The 27313-nt window shown below is 27.9% G+C and overlaps 3 protein-coding genes across 3 annotated transcripts; 1 reads left to right on the top strand and 2 right to left on the bottom strand.

Moving 5' to 3' along the window:
• Window positions 1–5122: 5122 nt before the first annotated feature.
• On the top strand, window positions 5123–5809 carry LOC125822746 (homeobox-leucine zipper protein ATHB-52-like). Its single transcript, XM_049502184.1, has one exon. It carries the CDS (start codon window positions 5182–5184, stop codon window positions 5719–5721), a length of 540 nt encoding a protein of 179 aa, XP_049358141.1. The 5' UTR covers window positions 5123–5181; the 3' UTR covers window positions 5722–5809.
• Window positions 5810–12471: 6662 nt separating this feature from the next.
• LOC125822888 (glutaredoxin-C9-like) lies at window positions 12472–12885 on the bottom strand. Its single transcript, XM_049502353.1, has one exon. The coding sequence runs from the start codon at window positions 12883–12885 to the stop codon at window positions 12472–12474; it is 414 nt and encodes a 137-aa protein (XP_049358310.1).
• A 1667-nt stretch (window positions 12886–14552) lies between these two features.
• On the bottom strand, window positions 14553–14996 carry LOC125822887 (glutaredoxin-C9-like). The gene has a single exon (XM_049502352.1). The coding sequence runs from the start codon at window positions 14994–14996 to the stop codon at window positions 14553–14555; it is 444 nt and encodes a 147-aa protein (XP_049358309.1).
• Between the last annotated feature and the right edge of the window lie 12317 nt (window positions 14997–27313).

Below are 27313 nucleotides of genomic sequence, written 5' to 3'. Positions count from 1 at the left end.
ATTATAACTTAGAGTTAGATCCAATCAAATATAGCTGGAGGTAGCTGCTTTAATTTAGGATGTTGATATCAATAGGGCTTGCTAGACAAATGTAGAAAGTGATTAGCTACTAAAATGACAGCCTTATCTTTGTTCTTTTTAACACATTAAAATTAATGCTTTCACTTAATTTAATAATTCTTAATCACTTCCAAGTTAAGCTAAAACGACTAGGATTGTCATTATCCTTTTCCTATTGGAGTTTTTGTCATGATAGGTTGATTAGTGTCTTTAAAAATCAAAAGCACACTGCTTACATTAAACAAACTAGCTACGTAAACAACATATATATTCAATGTAAGTTCATATAAGTAGGGTTTAAAGAGGGTATATATGATGTACGCATATCTTACATTTACCTTTGTGGAGCAGTAAATAGGTTGTTTTGATAGACAGTAAATAAAATGGTAGATAGTGATAATTAAGGAAATATATACCAAACGATACTTTTGAATTGGATTGTTTTACATGTCAGCCAAAATTTGTAGTGTTTGAATAAAATAAAAAAATGCTTTAAAATACATTTTCGAAACCAGAATAACAAAAATAGGTCAAAAGTCATAAGTTAATTTTTTTTACTATGGCTTTATACTTATAGGCAAAAGTTATAAACTCATTCAAATAGGCTTTAAAATAGTTTTTGAAAATTGAGGTTAAATTGATAAAACTTCGTCGGCAGAAAATGACCTTTAATTTGTTGTCTGGAATAGTGAAGATCTAGAATTATTATTATTATTGTTTAATAATAACAAAACTTAATCAAGAATAATTAAGACGCATGGAATTAGTGGAAACATCCCACATATAATAAGTACGAAGTTTAAAGTTAAATTCAAATGTTAATCCAAAAATTTGGATACTTGGAAATCCAGCAGCATAGGTGGACACAGGGGTTGCTGGGTTGGTTCAAGTTTTTCAAATATCAAACCAAACTATTTGTATTGGATTTTTAAATTTATAAACCAAATCAAACCAATAAAACTAGGGTTTTTCAACCTCGGGTTTTTTCGGATTTTTTTGGGTTTTTTGGTTTTTCGGGTTGTTTCGGGTTTTTCCGCTAAAATATTCATACAAACATATAATTTACTTGTACTTCAAATATTTCTTTAGTCCTATCAAAATACAAATATCTAAGGTATTTCTTAAAAAAATAACACAATTTGATATGATTAATGACACTAAAATATTCAACAAAAATAGTAATAATAATGAAATCGCATAAAACAAATATTGCAAATTAACAAGTCATAATGAAAATGATCATAATTTAAAAGTACTAAATCATGCTAAAATAAATTTAATAAGTATTAGTTACATGACTAAATATTAAAAGAAATTAAAATTAGATTATGCATTTTAATTGTCTGAACCAATGTAAAACTAAAGAGCAAATATTCAATATTATTGTCATTCTTAGTGTTGAATTGATTTTCTTTTTGCATTAATATTAATTTGATTTTGATTTAAGCTTTATTATAATTACCAACATCTGTGGACTATAATATTTATTGGACCATTCATAATTCTAAGTTTCAAACTTGAAATAATATATTAAAAGATAAAAACTATGAAAAAGTATAAGAAATATTTAAAAATTATATCAAAGTAAATATTTTTATGTATAAAATAAAATTTTAAAATTATATAATGTCGGGTTGGTTTGGTCTCGGGTTGTTTTTTTTTAGTTAAAACCAAACCAACCCAAATATAGTCGGGTTTTTTTTTCCAATACCAAACCAAGTCAAACCAAACCACTAGTCGAGTTTTTTTTCGGATTGACTCAGTTTGCGGTTTGGTTCGATTTTTGATTGGGTTTTGTACACCCCTAGGTGGACATGAAAGTGGACCCATAGGAATTAATCATTTGGTTATAAGAGTAATTATATACCTTGATAGTGTAAGAATAATACTAACGTATTATCAATATAATTTAACTTATTATAATAACAAAATAAGATCTTATTTTTATCAAGTTAATTATAATAAATCAATCAATACTTATAATAAAAGTTTCCTTGTAATAATCTTAAAAGTAATTTAATCGTGTAACTATTCTTTTTACACTATTCGTGCATAAAACGTAAATTATTTGGAAGAAAAAAAAGGACTAGTGTTGGGAGAGCGCTTTGCCCACGACAATTATAGCATATGTAATTTGAAACATAAAATTTTTTGTCCTCCAATTCCAAATGCTCTCAAAAATATACTTTTACAAAAGAAAAACTTAGAATGACAGAATAAAGTGTGACATGATATGTTAATTGATGTCAATAGAAGTGACAACATAAGTGGTAATACAATGAATATAGTGTCTTATGAGTCATGAAAGTAAGCTAGTTTCAGAATTTGTTTTCTTATAACTTGTGGAATGTGATTGGTTGGAAGATAAATATTTTTCAATTTTTCATGTTTAATTTGGTCAGTCTAGATATTAAAATAAAAAATTTAGAAAAATTAGTTCCTTAAAGAATTTTTTTAAAAACTATTTTTAGGATAATAGACAAAACAAAAAAATTTAGCCCTTTACCCCCACTTTTATAGTTATAGCATTTGGCTAAATTAAACGAAAATTACTTTATTTTTAAATCATAATATTTTATGTAAAAAATATTATTATTTTTCGTACCAAACGCACTTACTTGTATACAAAAAATCATATGATGGCTTCAAATATTTATGGGTCCTCTTTCTTGGTCTACATGCTTCTTAAGTCCCTACTAAGTACTAATACTTTGAATTGAAATAGATCAAGTTGTGAGAAGGGGAATGAATATAAATGAATAGGGTTTCAACGTTCATGCACTTTCCAGAAAATGCCAATTACTCAAGATTGGATATATATGTGCAACCTTCAAAAATTTTCAACTTTTTAGAAAAGGATTTAACTTAATTATATGATAATTTAATATGGGAAGATATATTATACAATCGTCAATCAGTAACTTAATTTGTTGTAGCAAACTTGTTATTTTATGATATTATCTTTGTAGGTGATCTGATATATATAAACATATTTGAGTGGTCGACACATGGATATTAAACTCTTTTTTAAAAGTACCATGCTGTCATACAAAATGCCAAATATTTAATACCCTACTAGGTACAGGTGAAAATTAAGTATAAATATGGCATTTAACTAGCCATTGTAAAGTGGGGCTAATTTTGCCCTCCTTCCTAACGACATATTCTTTCGAACTTTGTATCAATCAAATAATAGAAATAGCTATTTTCCCTACCCCCAAAGATTATAGAGTACTCCCTCCATTCCATATTAACTTAAGCTTTGAGCCTTTTTTTTTATTTTTCAAATTAACTTAAGTTATCAATCTTCAAGACTAATTTTAAAATATTCTTTCAATTTTACCCTTTAAGTTAGTATTGGAATTAGTTATTATAATTAGTGTTTAGTAATTTTTGACAATAATTAATAAGGGTAAAAATGGAAAATTATGTTCAATTTATGTCCTAACATACTTTTCTTAAAGGGTGTGAAACACCTCAAAGCTTAAGTTAATATGGAATGGAGGGAGTACTAAATTGGACCAATAGTATATAACCTTTTATGACTTTGAGTAGTTTTTCGAACATTTTCCTTTTGCAACTTCTCATGTACATTTGGAAGATAAAATTAGAAGAAAAAAATATCGATAACCTAGGTAGAATTATATAAAATTCAAACGAGTTAATATTTTGTAGTATATTGATGATATAAAGAGTTTTTATATTGTCAAGTTACAATGAATAATGAACTTTTTATATCAAATCTGATATGATAATCTTATAAATAAAATAACTTATTAAGTCTAAAAGTTTCATGAATCTTATGTGTCGACCAAAGTTACAATAGTATCATTGAATCGTGATTTGTCAGACTTGATCATTAAATTTCACAGAAAATGGCATAATAAATTTTATCGATAATATAAAAATTATTTACATCATCATCAGTATATATATATATATATATATATATATAACTTAAACTTATTTGCTTATCTTTTTCCTTGATGTTTTGTGTGGGAGGGAGATGGTTTGTGGGTCTGACCTAGATTAAATGTGTAGTTAAGATGTCATTATAGCTTATCTAAAGGATCAAAGTAATCAAAACAAGGTTTAATCAGAGTACAAGGGTAATTTATTAACAGCTGTGTTAATTATACTAAACCTTCATAATAACTCGATTTCGAATACACTTTTTTTATATTTTAAAATTTCTAACATTAATTTATATTATGAAAATCCTACACTTACAAACACCCCCAATTTGACTCCTCTATTGTCTCTAGTGGTGCATGGTAGCACCTTGTCAAGTCTTTTCAATAGTAGTAGTAATTACTACTACGTTCTAATTGTGATAATACTATGTATTAAAAGTCAAATAAGTACCAAAGTCACTAGGAAGTTGTATGCTTCTCTTTTGTACTTTTTAAAACTTTTGAAATCATTGAAGTTGGTCAGCAAACGTATACTTCCCAAATTTATCTATGATTTTTTTAGTGCTTGTGGCAATGGTCAAAGATCTATACTGTGTTGTTTTATTGCTTCCATTAATTTAGAACCACTTGTGACTTGTATATGTAGTTTGAGAAATCTCTATATATAGATAGATATAGAATATTCTAGATCGATCACAGAAAAATCATAATTACTTACTTAACAATTAATTATAATATAATTCGTGAATATTTATATAATTGACCTCAACTTATTTGAGATTGTGATGTACGTGTGGATGCACAAATTAGCACTAGGTAGATGCCTAATCAATGGATGTCTTCAATTAGGTTTTACACCTAAAGACTTTTGGAGCTAGAAAATTTAATTGAGAGTTAGGACAATAAACAAAATTAAAACTTATTGAATAATTAGAGATTTAAATTTATAAGTATGATATGATTTTAATTTGATTAAAAAGACTTTATGTCAATATCCTATCATAAGTAGACCACACCCACGTGATGACCTCGTGTATACATGAAAACGATATATTGCCCAACTTTCTAGTAGGCTCCCTTTAGTATTAATGAAAGTGAACTATATATGGGAGCCAAATTCCTAATCATTCTCTTCTCCTCATAATATATGACTCCCAAATTCTTGATTTTTTCATAAACTTTCTACTATATTATATTATTAATCAAAATGAATTTCTTGAATTCTCAAACTCGAAAAATTCATCTAAAATGTCACAAGAAAAGGCTCAACCAAGATCAAGTGAGGCTCTTAGAGATTAGCTTTAGCTCCAATAACAAGCTTGATTCCGATAGAAAATCCCAACTTGCCCAGGAACTGGGGTTACCACCCAGGCAAGTCGCAATATGGTATCAGAACAAACGAGCGCGATGGAAAAGTCAAAGCCTAGAGGTTGACTATAAAACCTTGCAACAAAGACTAGATAATGCCCTTGAGGATAATGAGAAGTTGAAATTGGAAGTTGAGAGGCTTAGAAAGGAGCTAAACAAAAATCACGAAGTGTTGTTGGGATTCAACACCACAACTAATAATTATTCATCAATTTCAAGTTCATGTGATGAAGTTGGGAGTACTTCATGTTTGCAACTTCATGATCAATCCAAGCATAATCATCTTGATAAGGAGTTTTATGCTTGTTTAATTGGTGATGAAGGCCACTTTGGGACACATCATGATGGGCATAATTTCTTTGCTTCATCTTTGTCTTGATAAGCTACTTATGTATATGGTAACTTATTAAGTCCAAAAATGAAGGATGTTTATGACTTTATGTGATATGTAGTTGTGTTTTCTTCTTCTTCTTCTTATATAATATTTTAAGAAACGTTTTTTCATATTTAATTTATTACCCTTTTTTCTTGTACATACAAAAAATATTTGAGTTGGACAAACAAATAATTATGGCTAAAAGAGTTTCATATTATCTTGAATCTTGATGATTCTATTCCTGGATGAGCTCTATATACTCATATTTGACTATAAATTAATTGTTTGTTGCTTTTATGTATGAAATAAATAATGAAGCTCCTAAATTTACTCATACCTAGATTCATGTTGGTTTAATTTCATTCAAATTTTAGGTTGTTCATCTCATATTCGTTTATTCATTCAGAGAAATTCTTTTAAAATAAATGTAATTTTATTCATTAATGTGGTAATTAAAATTTAAAATACTCCCTCCGTCCCTATAATTAGTTACTCCTATTTTGAACTCTAAAAAGTAACATTGGGCCATTATATGTCAATGGGCCTATGAACTCTTTTTCCTATTCGTTCTGTTTCTTTTTTTGGAAAAATTACGCAAATTAAGCAAACATATATTAGTTAATTAGTTAATATAGCTATAATTTACTTTAATTATAATTCACGGTCTACTTTTAGTTATAATTACGCAGCTCAGCCTTTTATTTTTGTATAATTCGCATGTTTGTATAATTCGAAATTTGTATAATTTTTGTATAATATAATGTGTATAAATGCTTACATAATTGTATAATTTGTTATTTTGATTTTATATAAAAATAACTGAATTATACAAATGAATGTACCCGCGAATTATACAAACCTGCGAATTATAAAAACATGTGAATTATACAAATCCACGAATTATACAAATGAGGCCGCTAAAACTATAGCTACAACCCGTATATATGCAAACTATAGCTATGAAGCATAATTAAGTTTATTATACTGGCTATTTGCGAAAATTCCTTTTTTTTATAACCATTTGTTCTTTGTTTAACGATTTTCTTTTGTTGAATACACTGGTTAATTATTGATATTAATTAGAATAATCATATGGGCATTCGAAAGAATTAAGTCCATGATTATCAGTGTATAAGGGGGTTAATTGATCAGTTACTTCTTACTATTCTACTAATCATCTTATTAAGAGGAGTCTTTCACATTTTGCACGCTGACTATATTCTCTTTTGTGATTCAAACTTTATTCTTTTATTAAAATTTATAATTCAGATCCTAATTATCTCTTGAGTTTCTTATTAGAAAGGGATTGAAGAAACTGATCAGTGTATTTGCACAAAAATTATTCAAAAAATATATTAAGGATTGATCAAAGGGGTTAAATATTAATAGTCGTTTATACATGTGATGTTATATATATATATATATATATATATATATAATTGTCCAAATACCAATAAAGAATAAAATAACTAAATTTTTCTTCTAAAAATAAATCACAACAAATAATTTAACACACAAAAAAGTAAGCACGACACATTAACAGAATGACAGATACATATTAACTACTAGTTGGAACTCAAAATCCACTAATATTATTCATGTGATAACGAATACTCCCTCGGTCTCTATTTACTTCTTAAATTTTGACTTAATATACTTATTAAAAAGTAATGATTAGTATAGTGAATTTATCATCGTATTCATATTAATTGATAGAGTCTCAAATATATGTACTCTCTCTGTCCAACAATAATTGTCCATTATACTAAAAATAGTCGTACAACAATACTTGTCCAATTTAGAAAATCAAGAGATAATTTACCTTTTGTATCTATTTTACCCTCGCTATTAAATATTATTTATCATCTAACAGAATTTTCAAAATATTAAATTTAATAAAGTCAAAGGATAATATAGTAATATCACTCCTATTATTTATTGTTTCTTAAGGAGTGTGTCAAATCAATAGTGAACAACTATTATTGGACATAATAATTACTACATTTTCCAAAAACCTAACTCAATGTTATTAAATTAAGGGTATAAGTGGAAAAAGAAAATTGTTCTTCCTTGATTTGTTAAAAATGACACATAAAAAGAGAAATCAATTAGGAAACATTTGACAAATAAATAGCGACCGAAGGAGTAGTTGACTAGAGAACTCCACCGTTTAACCTGTCACGACCCAAAAATTGATGTGATGGCACTCGTCTTATCCCATCAAGACAAGTCAGCCTAAAACCCAACTAATACAGTGAATGCGGTAGTAAAACGTGAATAAAAGTCTAATACTATAAAATACTACGGAAAACAAGGTTAACTTAATTAAACCCCCAAAACCTAGTTGTCACATGTATAAGCCTCTAAAGTATTACAATTGATTCAAAAAAAGAAGTCTCAAATGACAATGTTTCTAGAATAGAACAAGATCATAAATAGGAGTAAGAAGGTCCGCTGAAATGACTAGCAGCTACCTCACAAACCTCCATAAGAAGCCTCAGATAAGGAGAAGAGAAAATATCACAAAGGTCCGGGATAGTAACCTACAAAAATGTAGAAGCAAGGGGTGAGTACCAAACCACGCGGTACTCAGCAAGTAAACTTCTAAACACAAGCTAAGGGAATAAAATACGGGTACTCCTTACACACCAACCAAACCTCCACAAATACAACCTGCATAAAACCAGCCCAACCTAACAGTTCACAATGTACATAGCACCCAGCTCAATAACAATCACTTTAACCAATTACATATCCTCAATAACAACTCAATATTCATCAATCACAACTTCCACAAAAAGGGAACTCACAATATAATATCAACAACACACAAGATCAAGTTCATCAAATAGAGTTAAATCAATATCAAGTACTTTCCAACCACCAAATAAACACAAATCAGCAAGAATGAAGGATGCCATGGGATGCAATGCAATATGACACCATGAAATGAATGCCTACCAAGTACTCTCTCAACCGTATATACATGATACTTCTCGGAAATACATCGAGAGTTCATGACCCATGGGGACTCGCGAGGTCCATATACCGACACGGACAATCTCCACGTGTTTGTGCGGACGATCTCAACGCACTATCATAAAATCAAACAATCCCCAGCACGGACGATCTCCACGTGCCCAACTTATAATCATAATCAATTCCTCACACGAACGATCTCCACGTGCCCAAAATATAATCATACTCGATCTCAACACGGACGATCTCCACGTGTTAGACCTTTACTCATACCCAATCTCATGTCAATGCATGTGCACAGTATGATATCAATTAAAGGGGATGATGCAACATCTCAATAAATCAAATGTCGTTGTAACATATAATCACCTCAATTATCATAATTATACGGGTTCAGTAAAAAACACAATCACACATAATAAATCAAGTCAATAATATATCAGCTAATGCCCATATGCTTTGGCATTATCGGATTACAATCCGCATTCTATAGTAATAAACTTTCCCTTTATAACACCAGTACTTGTATCATTCTCAACACATCACACAAACAATTAATCACTTTGCCTTTTATTACCCTTTTACATCATTAGAATTAATCAAGGTGGACAAGTCAACCCTTCACGAAGTCCCATTACTCCCAAACACATACCACAAGGAAATACACAAATTTCATACACTTAACAAGGGTTTAGAAATTCACTTGCCTCAATTAATAATCAAGAATTCACTCCGGCACTTGTGCCTTCCACTTTCGTTGAGCTCCAAATAAATGCAATCTATTCAAAATAAATGACCACAATAAGATTCCAAAACTAACAACACTCATATTACTATGTGTTTAGCCTTGACCCAAAAAATCACCCAAGTTTATAATCAAGTTCCTAAATCTTGATGTCAATTAACATTTCAATTATCATATTTTCCAAGTTTCAAGCCTAGGGTTAAGTTTCAATTTCCCCAAATAATACAACCCTAACAGTATTCATATAATATAATACATTTATTATTCAATTACATATACTTGTATTATCGAAATTTGACTTATAATTTGATAATTATAGAGGGAAAAAATCTGGAAAAGGAAGATCAAAACTAATTCACCGTAACTCCTGAATCTTATTCATATTGCTTAGTATTTACCTAATCATTAGTCAATCATCAACTTTCCTAATCATCAATCGCATTGGCAGAAGCAATTAATACGCATATATAACAATTTAACCTAATAAATTAACAACTCATGTTGCACAGAAACCAACATATAATACTATCTTAATCTATATCTACAACATATGACCTTATCTAAAACAAAAATGCCTAATTGAATTCTTAGCTGTATCGATTATTTCTTCCTTTTGATTGTCGCCGCATCGTAAGTAGTTTTTGCCAGAAAGTTATTGTTTTCCCATTGTTTCGTCAGTTTTCAACAATTTAGGGCTTCTTGCCCTTATTTCTTTTATTTATTCATTTATTTATTTTCCTTTTCTATTTTTTTCACTATTATTAGCAATAAAATAATCCTTTATTAAATCTAAAAATCATGTCACTCATTCTTATAAGTCATAAATTATTTGTAAAAACTACTAAAAAGGTAAATATAAAAATAATTATTAAAATTCATAAAACGACTAAGAGGATCGTTACATAAGCCCAAAGAGATCATCTGATCAGAGCCATGCATCTAACTTATTTAGAGTCTGTTTGAATTGATTTATTTCAAGTGTTTTAAGTTAAAATAACTTTAAGTAATTATATAGTGTTTGAATAAAATTAAAAAGTGTTTTTAGTCAAAATAATAAAAATCATAAGTTGGAAATTTTAATTTATAACTTTTGACTTATAAACGACCAACTAATAGTCATTTCAAATTAAATGGGCACCTAGTCAACTTTAGACGTAATATTCGTGGATTACAAGAATATAATTATTTGGTGTCACGCAATTTATGATCGCTAAACTAACGTAGAAATTTTTATTTATAATTTTTAACTTATAAGCAACAAGCTAATAGTCAATTCGAATTAAATGGCCACCTAGTCAACTTAGTTGTAATATTCACGGATTGTAATAAATTTTAATTTATAACTTTTTACTTATAAACGATAAATTAATAGTCAATTCAAATAGCCACCTAGTCAATTTAGTCACAATATTTATGAATTGCAAGAATATAATTATTTGATGTCACACAATTTATGGTCATTAAACTAACCTACGCACTAAACATTTGTTTTAGTAAAAAAAAAATTGGACCAGAAGTGTGAACATGAGAACATCCAAGACTTAAGGATATGTATTTTAGTTTATTCTGAAAAAAATAAAGAATAAGAAATAAAATATCTTACGAAATTAATTTCCTTTTTTTTGTAGTTTAACTTTTTACTTATGTGAATATTTAATTAAGAATTTTTTAGTGGTTACGTCATCCATTATAATTTATATCGTCTGTCCTCATCTTTTCAATCCTTTTTTTTCCTCATTCCACAATTATCGTGAGCTTTTTAAAGTAACAAGTGCGTGAAATAGTACTATTTTTAAGTATCATTTGAATTTCTTTTTTTAACATTTATTAAGAATATGAAACATAGTTTACTAAATTATTTTTATTTATTAGTAAATACTTTTGGAGAACTGAATATCATTAAAAAGACTCTTTTTAATATTAAAGATATAGTTAAAAATAATTATTATAGTAATTTTTAATTTGAAATTACTAAATGACATATTTTGAGATAATTTTTTATGATAAAGCAATAATTAAAATGGAACGTGGGAGCGTTTACACTCATAATTGAATAGTTGACAGTCAACTATTGAATTAATACAAACTACTCCTTACATTTTTTGTTTTCACCATGTTCAATATTCACATTGAGACTTGATTAGGTCTGAATTTCTGTAAAAAAAAATTCACTGAAGTAAAACATCTCATCTAACAAAGGTAATTTCATATTTAGCTAAATAACAAACCAAAAATCTCTTATTAACATCAAATAAGTACTTATTATTCCACTACAACCGATTAACTACTTCGCACATTATTAATACATCTTACTCGATGCAATTTGATCGGTACGTATAGTTGATTTTTGTTTATCGAGTAGAATTGTTTCAGATATTATATTTGACTATCAAACTTGATTTTCCAAGAAGATTGTTGATATTCATGATTTTTTAAAAAAAAAACATTTTTAGTTAAAATTATCTCTGGTTATAATATAATTCTTGATTGATTTTTGTTGTTTACCTGAATAATTTACCCTTAAATACTGAATGCAAAAATGAACAAAATAAATAAAAATTCAATATACATACAAATAAAGAAACTTAATTAATTCTAAATCTGCATATGTATCAATTCTTTGGATGAATTTTGCTTAACTACAAACATATATTATGCATTACCATTTTAATGCTAATACTGGAATTAACTTCAACATTTTAAAATAGTTGTTCAATGAAATCTGTAAAATTAGGGCTTTGATTCGAATAAACAAGAATAAATTAAAGGAAGATAGTTCAATTCAACTTAAACTAAAATCATAACCTTAAAGTTGCTTAAGATTGTTAAACTTAACTATTTAACTTGATGCATTGATGAGAGGATAAAAAACTTTTTTATTATCTTATAGTCCATTATTTTTTAGAAATAATATTTTTCAATTTATTTTTGATTGTCCAATATTACCACCACATAACTAAGAGGGTACATTTGAATTGCCACTTGTCCATAAAAAGAGAAAAAAAAAGAAAAAGAGATTTTCAAAGACATTAGACTCCAGCAGCCCTAAGCATGGGAACAAGTTCTCCCTTGAGATGAGTCTCTATAACTTTATCAACTCCACCCAATAGCTTCCCACCAACATATACCGCCGGCAACTCCCACGGTCCTCCGATCCCGTCCTCGATCTTCGATAGCTTCACCAATGTCGCGGTTTTCTCCTCCTCCTCTACCTCTATCATCTTAGGGTTAACACCTAGTCTTTGCACCAAACTATTCACAGTAACGCACATGAAGCATCCGTGTACAGCCACAATTACTACAGCATTATCCGCCACCATCTTTGCAATCCTCGTTTTTCTCACCTTTCTGGTGCTCTGATTACTAGTGGATCCGTTGGATCCACTAGTAGCTGCAGTGGAGGATCCTCCGCTGCTTGTGGAAAAGAAATTACGGTGGAACATGATATATTATCAAAAGGTGGTGAGAGAATAATGTAAAGTAAAAATGTTAGAAAGAATGAAATATATAGGGCCGTTACAAGTAAGAAGTAATAAATGAGCGTCATAGCTAATATCAAATTCATGTAATCTCCATCACCAACTACTTTGAATTTATTTTGACTATATCATCATTCATTTATAATCTCCTTCCCAATTATTATGATTTTTGTTTTCCACACTCCGAGCATATATATAACACGCCAAAACACGAAGGGTAAAAATCAGTTTTCTATTATTTAAAAATAAGTAAAAATTAAATATATTTTTTTCATTCTGACTATCGTTTTAAATTTTTTCATGTTAATTAAAAAAATAATAATAAATACAAGCATAATTTATTAAATTATTCTTATTATATTTTTTAGAATTGAACATTATTATAAAGAATTTTTATAAATATTAATTAGGGTATAGTTAAATTTTTTTATCAATTTTAGTTTTGAATTATTAAAATGAAACAAATTTTTTTTAATGTTAAAGCGATATTAAAAATGCTACGGAGGAATATGTACACTCACAATAATTTTAATATATTTAATTTGGATAATGATCAATTAAAATCATCAGAATTGGCATTATTGCTTCACAGTTGATAGTCAACTACTTACATTTTTTTATTTTTGCCAGCTGTCTAGTAGTCATATTGAAATTCGATTAGATTTGAATTTTATAGAGAATTTTTACATTGTAGTAAAACATAATACTTCTAACAAAGGTTATTTCATATTTAGCTAAAACAAAATCCAAAACTTCTGATTAACACAAAATTAGTACTTATTACTTCGCTACAACCGATTGACTACTTCTCACATTGACACATCTTTCTTGAGGGCTGAGGCATTTTGATCAGTACATATGGTTGGTTTTTGTTTATAGAGTAGAATTGTTTCAAATTATATTTAACCAATTATACATGGAACTATCAAACTTTATTTTCCATTGATATTCATGATTAAAAAAACATTATTACTAAAATTATCTCGATCGAGTTATAATATAATTCTTAATTGATTTTTGTTGTTTACCTGACTAATTGACCCTTAAATACTGAATGCAAAAATGAGCAAAATAAATAAAAAGTGCAGTATACATACGAATTAAAAAAAAAAACTGAATTAATTCTAAATTAAAACTGCATATATTTCATTTCTTTGGATGAATTTTAGTTAAACGCAAAGATATATATACTGCATTACCATTTTATGCTATTATGGAATTGACTTCAACATTTTAAAGTAGTTGTTCAATGAAATCAGTAATATTAGGGTTTTCATTAAAAAAAATAAAAAATTAAAGGAAAATCCTGCAATTCAACCAAGCTAAACTAAAATCAATCGCAGATGTAAGCTTATCTACTAGTACTTTATCCGTCTCAATTTATATTATGTATTATTTATTTATTTTTAGATTTTTTAAAAAGTATATCGTACATCCTTTTTAGAAACGATTCAACTTGAAATTTTCTAATTTATTTATTTATAATCACATAAATATCTATCGCTCGATCAATGTTTCAAAAGTTTCATTTCTTCCATAGATATATATAAAAGTTGATGTCCAATACCACTACATAAGTGGGTACATTTTAACTGCCATTTGTCCACTGAAAGAAGAAATAAAAAAGAGATTCAAAGCCATATGGCTCCAGCTGCCCTAAGCATGGGAACAAATTCTCCGTTGAGATGAGTCTCCATTACTTTATCAACGCCACCCAACAGCTTCCCACCAATATATACCGCCGGCAACTCCCACGGTCCACCGCTCCCGTCCTCAATCTTCGCCAGCTGCACCAAAGTCGCGGTTTTCTCCGCCTCTTTCACCTCTACGATCTTTGGATTTACACCTAGTTTTTGCATCAAACCATTCACAGTGACGCACATGAAGCATCCCAACACGGCCACAATCACAATTGAATTCTCCGCCACCACCTTTGCAATTCCCGTTTTTCTCACCTTTTTGGTGCTCTCATCATCGGGAGGAGGTGGTGATTCGCTAGATCCACTAGCAGATATAGCGGATGATCCTCCACTGTTTGTGGGAAAGAAATTTCGGTGGGAAGTTGTTCGACGCATGATATCAAAAGGTGGTGAGAAAATAATGTAAAGTGAATATAATAGAAAGAGTGAAATATATAAGCTTTACAAATAAAAAGTAATAAATGACGTCGCTAGCTACTTTGAATTTAGTTTGACTATATCATCACTCATTTATGGTGTTTTTAATTTTAACTATACTTTCGCAATTATTATAATTTTTTCTCACTCCGAGCAAATACGTCAAAACACATGAAGACTAAAAATCGAGTTCGAAGTTAAAAGGGCAAAAAAAATTGTCAAAAATTTTGAAAGGGTACATCAATTTTTTTTTAACCAAAAGGGCAAAATCGCTCCTGACGGAGAGATTTTCTTCTGACAAAATTGATGTTGTTACTCTTTTAAAAAACATAAAAATCGATGCCCCAACAGCCATTTCGTCCAAAAAAAATTTCTTTTTTTTCTTTAAAATTGCTGTTGTGGCAGCGATTTTGTGAATAGTTTTTTTAACAACGCTGCCCCAACAGTCTTTTTCTCAAAAAAAGATAATTAAATTTTTTTTTAAAAATGAAATAGTTGCTATAGCAGACATTTTCTTAAAAAAGTTTAATTTTTTTTTATTAAAAATCGCTTGCCAGGTAGCGATTTTCTAAAAAAAAAAAAAAAAAACTTTTTTTTTAAATCACTGCTTTCTTCAAAGTAGCAATATATTTAAAATGCATTTTTTTATAATGAAATCCCTCCCTTGCAAGCGATATTTTTAAAAAAAAAAATTAACTTTCTAAAGAAAATCGCTGCTATAGCAGCAATTTAAATTTTAAAAAGTTTTTCTTTTTTTGAGAAAAACGCTGCTGGGACAGCGATATTAAATTATTATTTTTGACAAAATTGTTGTTGGGGCAGCGATTTTTATGTTTTTTAACAGTAACGGCGCCAATTTTGTCAGAAGAAAATCGCTCCGTGACGAGCAATTTTGCCCTTTTGGTTTTAAAAAAAAATTGATGTACCCTTTTGAAATTTTTGACAATTATTTTTACCCTTTTGGCTCAGGACTCACTAAAAATCAGTCTTCTATTATTTAAAAAAAAAAGTAAAAATTAAATTTTTACACGTCAAAACACACGAAGATTAAAAATCAGTCAATCATTATTTTTAAAAAGTAAAAGTTAAATACTTGTCATTTTTGATATATCAAGAAAAGATAATTATATTTTTCATGTTACCCTCAATATTAAATATTTATTCTTCAAATTATTTTGGATGATCTAGTACTAAATATCATTTAATAAGGGTAGTTTGATAAAATGCTTATATCAATAATTATTTTTTTAATAAATATGTCAAGTTAAATAATGACAAGTAAAAATGAAAGAAAATACGTTTTAGCTAAATTAAATAGATCTAGTTCACATTAAATGTTGCTTTTGAGAAATCAAAGATGCCCTTATTGTTGTTTTATCTATCCTTGTTCTATTAATTAATCTAAATAACTTTAAAATCTTTCAATAATAAGTACATACAATTTATAAGAAGTTAATGTTATTAAATACTTCTTCCATTTCAATTTGTGTGACATTATTTGATTAGTCATAAAATTTTAAGAAAAATAATATTTATGATCTAATATAAACTTGAGTCATTTGTGTATAAACCATTTCATATATGGTTGAAAGTTGGTGGTAAAAAGTAGGAGCATTCACATTATTTGCGACGTATTTAATGACAAAAGATACAAAAGAAAATAGACAGTAATATTGTCATTTCATTGGTGAAAATTTATTCGTATAAATTTTTTACATCAAATAATGAAAGTATAATAGGTGTTAAACACATATAATTGTCACTTAATTATATTTAATTAATATAAATCTCGCTTTATTAAATCACGCAATCGTGTTAAGTTTATTTTACATCAAATTAATGAAAGCTCGCACAAAATTATCACTTAACTCTTAATTAAAAATAATTATCAATTTTAGTTTTGAATTACTAAAATAACTTATTTTAGGACAATTTTTTAATGATAAAGCGATAATTAAAATGGAACGAAGGAGTATCACACTCAAAATAATTCTAATGGTTAATTTGGATAATGATCAATTAAAATCATTTGAAAAGTCATATTGTTTGCTTCATAATTGACAGTCAACTATTAAATTAATACTAAGTTACAAACTACTTCTCACATTTTATTTTATTTTGTCTGATTTCAGTATTTACATTGAGATTCAATTAAATCTGAATTTGTGTAGGAAAATTTTAAACATGAGTAAAACACACTTTTAACAAAGATGATTTCATATTTATCTAGAACACAAACTCAAAATCTCTTATTAACACTAATTGAGTACTTATTATTCCGCTGCAACCGACCAACTAACTACTTCTCGCATTAACACATCTTGAGGCATTTTATGGTCAGTACATATAGTTGGTTTTTGTTTATTGAGTAGAATGATTTCAAATATTATATTTAACCTTATTAGTTAGAATTATCTCTGGTTGTAATACATATTTTTGAATGATTTTTTTTGTTTACCTGAATAATTTACCCTTGAATACTGAACACAAAAATGAGCAAAATAAATAAAATATGCAGTATGCATGCGATTAAAGAAACTAAAGTATATCTAAAACTGCATATATCATTTCTTTGGATGAATTTTGGTTAAATACAAAGATGTATATACTGCATTACCATTTTATTATAAATTGATGATATGAAATCAGTAAAATTAGGGCTTTGATTTTCTTGCATAAAAAAGTTCATGTTCAATATTACTACAACATAACTGAGTACATTTGAATTGCCACAAAAGAAAAAGAAATTTGCAATCCCCGTTTTTCTCACCTTTTTGGTGCTCTCATCACCGGGAGGTGGTGGTGGTGGTGATTCGCGACTAGTGGATCTTGCTAGATGCACTAGCAGATACAGCGGATGTTCCTCCGCTGCTTGTGGGAAAGAAACTTCGGTGAGAAATTGTTTGACGCATGATATCAAAAGGTGGTGAGAAAATAATGTGAAGTGAAGATGCTAGAAAGAGTGAAATATATAAGCGCGTTATAAGTAAGAAGTAATAAATGGCGTTACTAACAACTTTGAATTTAGTTTGACTATATCATCATTCATTTATGGTGTTTTTAAATTTAACTATACTTTCGCAATTATTATAATTTTTTCCCACTCTGAGCATACACGTCAAAACACATGAAGACTAAAAATCAGTCTTTTATTATTAAAAAAAAAATTGAATTTTTACACGTCAAAACACACAAAGATTAAAAATCAGTTTTTTATTATTTTTAAAAAGTAAAAGTTAAATAAAAAAATTTGGCTAGTGCACCGATCAATTCGACCTTAGCTAAATATAAATAGAACGTTTTCATTTTTTAACTACTCTCTCGGTTTATTTTTGTTTGTCTTATTTCTTAAATAATTTTTTTTTTACTTGTCACTTTTAATAAATAAAAAAAAGATAATTATATTTTTCATGTTACCCTCAACATTAAATATCATTTTCGAAGATCTAGTACTAAATATCATTTAATAAAGATAGTTTGATAAAATACTTATATCAATAATTATTTTTTAATAAATGTATCAAGTCAAATAATGACAAGTAAAAATGGAAGGGAATACATTTTAGCTAAATTAAATAGATCTAGTTCATATTAAATGTTCATTTTAAGAAATGAAAGATGCTCTTATATGTTGTTTTATCTATCCTTGTTCTAATAATTAATCCAAATAACTTTACAATTTATAAGAAGTTAATGTTACTAGATACGTTTTCCATTTCAATTTGTGTAACATCATCATTTGATTAGTCATAAAATTTTAAGAAAAAGAATACTTATAATCTAATATAAACTTGATCATTTGTGTATAAACCATTTCATATATGGTAAAATAGAATTTTAAAGTTAATTATTCTTAATTATAAAAAAGACCAGGGTGACAAAGTCAAACTAAAACTTCTCAAAAAAAAAAAAAAAAACTAAACTTCTCAAGTTTGGACAGCTTATTGATATGCCCATTTACTAGTTTAACTCATTTCAGTCCAATGAAAATTAAGTTGATGTGTAGCACAACTTGACTAATGAATTTTTTTTCAAATATTATTAAAATAATATATTTTTTATTTGATATGTTTTATATAGTCATAAAGATAAAATTAAATGTTTTAGGTAAAAAAAATATTAAAAAATCGACAAATAAAATAATTAAAACTTAAGAAAAATTGGGTGACTTGAAATTTTAATAGTGACCAACATTTTCTCCTAAATAATTATTGAATGGGTCAATAATTTACTCATTTTAACTTCCGTCTATTTACGGATGAAGTAATTATTTTTATTTTTAAGTGGTGAAACCTTAAATGTAGGACATTTTACTTCCACCAAGTAAAGAATCTAAGTTAATGATTGACAGTTGGTGGTAAAAAGCAGGAGCATTCACATTATTTGTGATGTATTTAATGACAAAAGATACAAAAGAAAATAGACAGTAATATTGTCATTTCAATGGTGAAAATTTATTCGTATAAATTTATCCAATTTTTTTACATCAAATAAGGAAAGCATAATAGGTGTTAAACATATATAATTATCACTTAATTATATTTAATTAATAAATATCTCACTTTATTAAATCACGTAATTGTGTTAAGTTTATTTTACATCAAATTATGAAAGCTCACACATAATTTATCACTTAACTAAACTTAAATAATGAAAGCTCGCACATAATTATCACTTAGCTATACTTAATAAAAAATATAATTAAAAATAATTATTAATTTTAGTCTTGAATTACTAAAGTAACTTATTTTAGAACAACTTTTTTAATAATAAAGCGATAATTAAAATGGAACGAAGGAGTATCTACACTCACACTCACTCTAATGGTTAATTTGGATAATGATCAATTAAAATTATCTGAAAAGTCATATTGTTTGTTTCATAATTGACAGTCAACAATTGAATTAATACAAAGTTACAAACTACTTCTCACATTTTTTTTGTTTTTATTTTTGTCTCATTTCAGTATTCACATTGAGACTCAATTAGATCTGAATTTGTGTAGAAAAAAATTAAACATGTATAAAGCACGCTTCTAATAAAGATGATTTCATATTTAGCTAGAACACAAAATAAAAATCTCTTATTAATACTAATTGAGTACTTATTATTCCGCTGCAACCGACCAACTAACTACTTCTCACATTAACAATCTTGAGGCATTTTATGATCAGTACATATATTTGGTTTTTGTGTATCTAGTAGAATTATTTCTAATATTATATTTAACCTTATTAGTTAGAACTATATCTGGTTGTAATACATATTTTTGAATGTTTACCTGAATAATTTACCCTTAAATACTGAACAAAAAAATGAGCAAAATAAATAAAATCTGCAGTATACATACGAATAAAGAAATTTAAGTATATCCAAAACTGCATATATAGCATTTCTTTGGATGAATTTTAGTTAAATACAAAGTTGTATATTAATATACTGCATTACCATTTTATTATAAATTGATAATATGAAATCGGTAAAATTAGGGCTTTGATGGTTAAACATAACTATTTGAGCCCGTTTGGCCATGCGATATGATATCATGATATGAAATCATGATATGGTATCATGATATGGAATCATGAGATGAAATTGAAGGTTTGTTTGGACATGCGATATGGAATTTTTGTGTTGTATATTTTCTCATAAACATAAAAATCCCATAAGTTGTAAAACTATTAAAATAACCCCAATTGTTTATTCAATCTTATCAAATAAACAAAAATTATGAAATCGCATAATAAATGATTACAAAGTTATTTGTTCTTCAGTTAAATAATTGTTTCATCTAACTTTAATTTAATTAAAAAAAATTGAACATAAATTGTACTTGATATGTTCATATCTCTCAACTACTCTTACAAATAACCTATAAAGTAGAAAAAAAGCATACATTAGTGAGTAAATATTAACTTAGAAGTTAAATGCACTAAGATAAAAATTAACAAACATCACTAACTTCTAACTATTTACAAGAAAAATCAATAGTTAAATATTATTGAATAACGAAATTTTAAAAAGTTACCACAAGTTTGAGTCAAAAACACTTCTAATAAAATTTAATCAAAAAAATTATAACTAGTCCACTTGACTAAATATTAATAACTAATTGATCAAATTTTCCTTAGTCCTCAATCAATTGGACTTGATATCCTTCAATCATGTGAACGAACATTTTGCAAATACTAAGATTAAGAAAGTGCGGCACCGCCAATGAAAATTGTCTTTTATCAATATTATACTCAGTCATAAGATTAAGACGTTTTTTTTTTATTATGAAAAATAAAAAAAGTATTACTCCCTTTGTTCTCATTTATATTCACCAAATGAATTTCTACTTTATCATTTATATATTCACCAAATTTAAAGTGATAATAAATTTTATATTGGTGAGAATAATAAATTTTAAAAAGTAATGATGTCATTATAAATTTTATTTACATATGAAACAAATGGTTAGTAGATATAAATGTGGGGTTGTTTTAACAAAATATAAACTCATGGATCAATTATTGTATTAAAATATCTCAAATCATGATATGAAATCACATGGTGATTCCATATCATGGTTTTTGGAGAATATGATATCACCTCTCATGATATGAAATCGTGAGATGAAATCAGCGTAAAATCGCATGTCCAAACGCTGATTTCATCTCACGACATCATATCGTGATATGATATCGCATGGCCAAACGCCTACTTAATGTGATGAAAAGCTTATTAACTAATTTCATCTTTTCGTTTTAATATTACGACAACATAAGTGAGTACATTTGAATTGGCACTTGTCCACAAAAAGAAAAACAAATTTTCAAAGCCATAAGGCTCCAGCTGCCCTAAGCATGGGAACAAATTCTCCTTAACATGAGCCTCCATTACTTTATCAACACCTCCCAACAGCTTCCCACCAACATACACCGCCGGCAACTCCCACGGTCCTCCCTCGCTGCCCTCAATCTTCGACAACTTCACTAACATCGCGCTTTTCTCCACCTCCTCTACCTCTACCATCTTTAGATTAACACCCAGTCTTTGCACCAAACCATTCACAGTCACACACATGAAGCATCCACGCACCGCCACTATTACAATTGGATTCTCCGCCACCACCTTTAAAATCCCTGTCTTTCTCACCTTTCTTTTGCTCTGCTCATGGGGAGGTGGTGGTGGTGGTGATTTGCGATTAGTGGATCTACTAGATCCACTAGCAGCTGCATCGGAGGATCCTCCGCTGCTTGTGGGAAATAAATTTTGGTGGGTAGTTGTTCGAGACATGATATCAAAAGGTGGTGAGAGAGTAATGGGAAGTAGAGATGCTGAGTAAAATATATAGAGGCGTTACAAGTAACAAGTAATAAATGGCATCATAGCTAGTATCGAATTCATATAATCTTAGTCACTAACTACTTTGAATTTAGTTTGACTACCTCATTTTTCATTTATGATATTTCTTTTTCTTTTTTTTGTTAAAAGAGGAGATATTATATGATCATAATATTATGTATCAATACAAACAGAGGTGGCTGCATTATGGGTAGTGCATGAGTTATCAGGCCATATAATTTGGTTACAATTCAAATTACATTGAGGCTTATAGGCTTGTGGAACATGATTTTTTACTTTTTCTTCTTCTAGTATCTTCCAAACAAACCACGGTGGAACTCTCCATTCCTCAAAAAGCTGGTCCGATTTCATCTTCTGGCCTCCTTTGGCTAGCAGATCCACCACTTTATTCTTTCCTCGAGGCTCATGCCTGATTGGGGGGGGGTTCCCCATTCTATGAATCAAATCCCTGCATTCATTTAAAATATTTGTGTGAGTATATATCTCTTTCATTTGGAAGAAAGTTAATTACCTCGAGTGAGTCAATTGCTATCTCCAAGTGTTGAACGTGTAATTTTTCAGTTAGAAGAAGTCCATATAATAGAGATGATAGTGCAACATTTGTTGACGAGTTTACATTAATTTTTGCACTATAACCAACTATCCAATTCCCATCGGTGTCACGCAAAACAACCCTTTTTTGTGTTGTGGTTAAAAGACCCATCTATATTTAATTTATATCCATAGTTCGGTGGATCCCAACTAACAACATCCTTGTTTTCCATATTACATTTTCCCCTCGTGTCCTTCCCAGTTAAGTGTATAAATTCCATGGTTCTCTCATAGGGATTGGTCATTGGGATATTGTCTTTAGTATTGTTATGATAATTGTGGTTTCTAGATAGCCATATATTCCAAATATAGAAGGGAAAGGCAAGGCTCCAGTCTAACTTGTTGTTGATAATTCTTTTTTTAATCTTACGACAATTATTAAGCCAATCAACATCGTTTAAATATGCTATCTCCCTGATTTCATTCAACATACCTAAATTGTCCCAGTATTGATGGACGTTATTGCAATGTAAAAAGATGTGTGTAATGATTTCGGGCCTACTACACATAACACAAAGAGGTTCAATATTAATACCTACAGAATTAAGATAATGACAGATAGGTAGAGGATTATGATTACAGAACCACATGAAATATTTAATTTTGTTAGGACAATTTAGGCTCCAGATCCAGTTGTAATCCTTAGTGTTCTGTATAATCATACTATGATTATCCTTAGTGTATACTTACTATATGTATACTTACGCAATTGCTATGATAAAAAATAAATAAAGGAAATTTTTCGATGATTTTTCAATTTTTTGAATTAAGTAATTTGATATCCTTATACGGAAATATAATTAATTTGGTTGTTATGGTTTGATTTTATTATGTTTTTTTTACCAGTCCGAGCCTATACGCCAAAACCACACCAAGATTAAAAATCAGTCATCTATTATTATTTTTTAAAACAGAATTGGATTATTAGTGTAACTCAATACTTTCTTCGTCTCAATCTGTGACATTATTTAACTAGACATAAAGATTATAACAATAAATAAGACTTTTGAAGTACGTGATCTAAAATAAAGCTTAGTTATTAGAGCAAAAATTATTTCATTAATGGTAAAAGGAAAATTATAAAGTTAATTGTTCTTAATAATTAAAAAAGTGACATTCTTTTTAACACATACGGCCTCTATCCCTATTTACTTGTCCACTTTTCCTTTTATAGTTGTGCCTAATTACTTGTCCAATTTGACAAATCAAGAAAGGACAATTTTTAAAATATATATATTATACCCTCAATTAAATGATTAATTACTTTGAAAAATGTAGAACTTTTCATCCACTTCATAATTAACAGGGATAAAATGGTACTCATTATGTCATTAATTATTTTCTTAATAGGTGTATCAATTCAAAAGTGGACAAGTAATTAGGGACAGATAGAGTATTAATAAGAAAAATGTGTCACATAAATTGAAATTAGAGGTGACAAAATCAAACTCAAATCACTCATGTTTGGTCGAGTTATTTACCTACCCATTTATTAGTATAGCTCATTTTTTAAGTTCAACTCAGTTCAGCCCATTAAAAACAAGTTACTGATATGTATAGTCCAAATTCATTTACGAGAAATCTAATCAAAACATTATCAAAAGGATGTTTTTTTATATATATTTTATATGTTATATAAAATCATTAGATACTAAAAAATTATTAAAAAACAAATAAAGTAATTAAAACATAGGAAAAATTGGGTGGATTGGATAATGACCGGTATTTTAGCCCAAATAATTTTTGAAATGGGTAAATAATCCGCTTATAACATGTCCAAATTCACTCATTTCACACCTCTGATTGATACATACGGAGTAATTATTTTACTTTTTAAGTGTAAAAACCTTAAATCAAAGGACATTTAACTTCTGCATATATAAGTTGAAACAAACCTAAATAAAGAATCATATTTAATATGATACGCATTTGGTGGAAAAAGCCGAGCATTAATTCACTTTTTTTAAAAAAAAAAATGTTTTTCATCCAGTTTGATATTCACATCAGAATTCGATTAAACTTTAGTTTGTGTCGAAAAATTATATATTAGAGGTAAAGTACTCCCTAACAAAGGTGAGTACGCACCCAAGGAAACTCAAACTCCAAACTCTGATTAAAAATGAACGAATACTTATCATTCCATCATAATTGTTATCTCGTTGGTGAGTACTTGAGACATATTAAATGACAAAAGGTACAAAAGGAAATAATAGAGAGTAATATTGTCATTTCAATGGTAAAAAGCTATTTTTCTAGGTATAATTTTGTCAAATTAATAAATACATAATATGTGTTTAAACATATTATACATATACAATTATTGTTTAATTAAATTTAAATAAGATATATTTCACTTTATCAAATCGCATAATTATTATGAGTTAAAATTAATTTAATGTAAATATTTGATACGAATAGGTATTTACCTATTTTAAGTTTTTATATAACCATCCAACATGTCATTGTTTCTGTACAAGCATAAATTTAACAAATTTCTGTCTCCCTGTCGTTCTCTATTAATTAATAGAGAGACCGTAATGTAACTGGTCGCCAATAAAAATAGGTGTCGGAATTTTGGTATGTAATATTCTCTACATTTATTTTTACTTATTTACTATATTAAAATTATATGTTTATTTTTACTTGTTCAGTTTGGAAACTCAAGAAAGAATATATCATTTAATTAGTTCTTAATTTATCTTATTATCAATTATAGTCATTTTTCGAAATAATGATTTTTTTATATTTAATAAGTGATATAGAAAAATTATCATTTTATTATTACTTTTTAAGATGTGTGTCAAATTAATACATGACAAATAAAAATGGGAAAATTGTATGAAATAGCAAACTATTAATTCAAATTAAACGATATAGCCATAGTTTATTTTATTTATAATTCGCAGCAAACATCCCATTTTTTTGTCATCTGATTCGGTATACAATTAGTCATTTTATACATTTCGATATAAAATGTATAAAATGCGTTTGTGTTTGTATAAAGCGAGGGAAAGGTGTATATACAAATACAAATACATATATTTTCCTCATATACACTTATAATTGTACAAACTACAATGTATAAATGAATTTATACAAAACTGAACAGTTTGTATAAAATTATATGTATCTAGCGAATTATACAAATCAAAAGCTCCATAACAAACATAAAATTTGCTATGGAGTGCAATTATGCAAACTATAACTATAACAAACTAATATAATTTTTATATTTGATATATGAGAAAGTTGCTCAATAAAAATTGGCCAAGGGAATATCTATTTATCGAAAAGTTGATTTCTATGACATTTATTGTTGAATGATCTTAGCACCAATGTCCTAACATGATTAGATTCGAATATATATATATATATATATTCGCTTAAATAAGTTGACAAGGATTATTAATTGAAAATAAATGTGGGCGGCTAAGTATTGCATGATTTGCATGTAAATCAAGGCAAATAAGTGGTGCATGTTACTCCTCCGTTCACTTTTATTTGTCAATATTTTAAAATAAATTTTCACTTTTATTTATTATTTTAACAAATGAAGGAAATACAATTAAAAAAAAATATTTTACCATCAACACTAATTACTTATCCTCCAAACCATTTCCCAAAATTTAAAATTATACATCAATTAATATAAGGGAAAATTATATGAAATAACAAACTATTAATTCAAATTAAATGCTATAGTCATAGTTTATTTTATTTGTAATTCGCAAGAAACATCCCATTTTTTTGCCATCTGGTTCGGTATACAATTACCCATTTGGTATACAAATGTATAAAATGTGTTTGTGTTTGTATAAAGTGAGAGAAAAGTGTATATACAAATATAAATACATATATTTTCGTCCTATCCACTTATAATTATACAAATATAGATCTTATCATACAAATTACAATTTCTAAATGAATTTATACAAAACCGAATAATTTGTATAAAATTGGATGTATCTAGCGAATTATACAAATCAAAATCTCTATAGCAAACATAAAATTTGTTATGGAGCGCAATTATGCAAACTATAGTTATAACATACAAATATAATTTTTATGTTTGATATATGTGAAAGTTGCTCTTAATATAAACATCGTAAACAAAACAAAAAGCTAACTTATTTTTCTGAAAAATATTTTCCTCCGTACCGAGCAGGCGAGCACACCCTAAATGATAATTTTGGACCACTTATGGAAGATGGAAGTGAAAGTCCATTTTAGTTGTAATCCATTCTCTCCTAGTGGGCTTGATCCACATTCCCTCCATATTATCTAGGAAAAATTGTATATAATAGCAAACTATTAATTCAAATTAAATGCTATAA

The sequence above is a fragment of the Solanum verrucosum genome, unplaced genomic scaffold (assembly GCF_900185275.1).
Source record: "Solanum verrucosum unplaced genomic scaffold, falcon-dt-bn FXZP01000103.1, whole genome shotgun sequence".
Lineage (NCBI taxonomy): Eukaryota > Viridiplantae > Streptophyta > Magnoliopsida > Solanales > Solanaceae > Solanum > Solanum verrucosum.
This window is presented reverse-complemented; position numbering and strand designations above follow the sequence as displayed.

Bases quoted from the DNA above. Each gene is read 5' to 3' on its own strand.
- LOC125822746 (XM_049502184.1), top strand. From the start codon at position 5,182: ATGAATTTCTTGAATTCTCAAACTCGAAAAATTCATCTAAAATGTCAC.
- LOC125822888 (XM_049502353.1), bottom strand. From the start codon at position 12,885: ATGTTCCACCGTAATTTCTTTTCCACAAGCAGCGGAGGATCCTCCACT.
- LOC125822887 (XM_049502352.1), bottom strand. From the start codon at position 14,996: ATGCGTCGAACAACTTCCCACCGAAATTTCTTTCCCACAAACAGTGGA.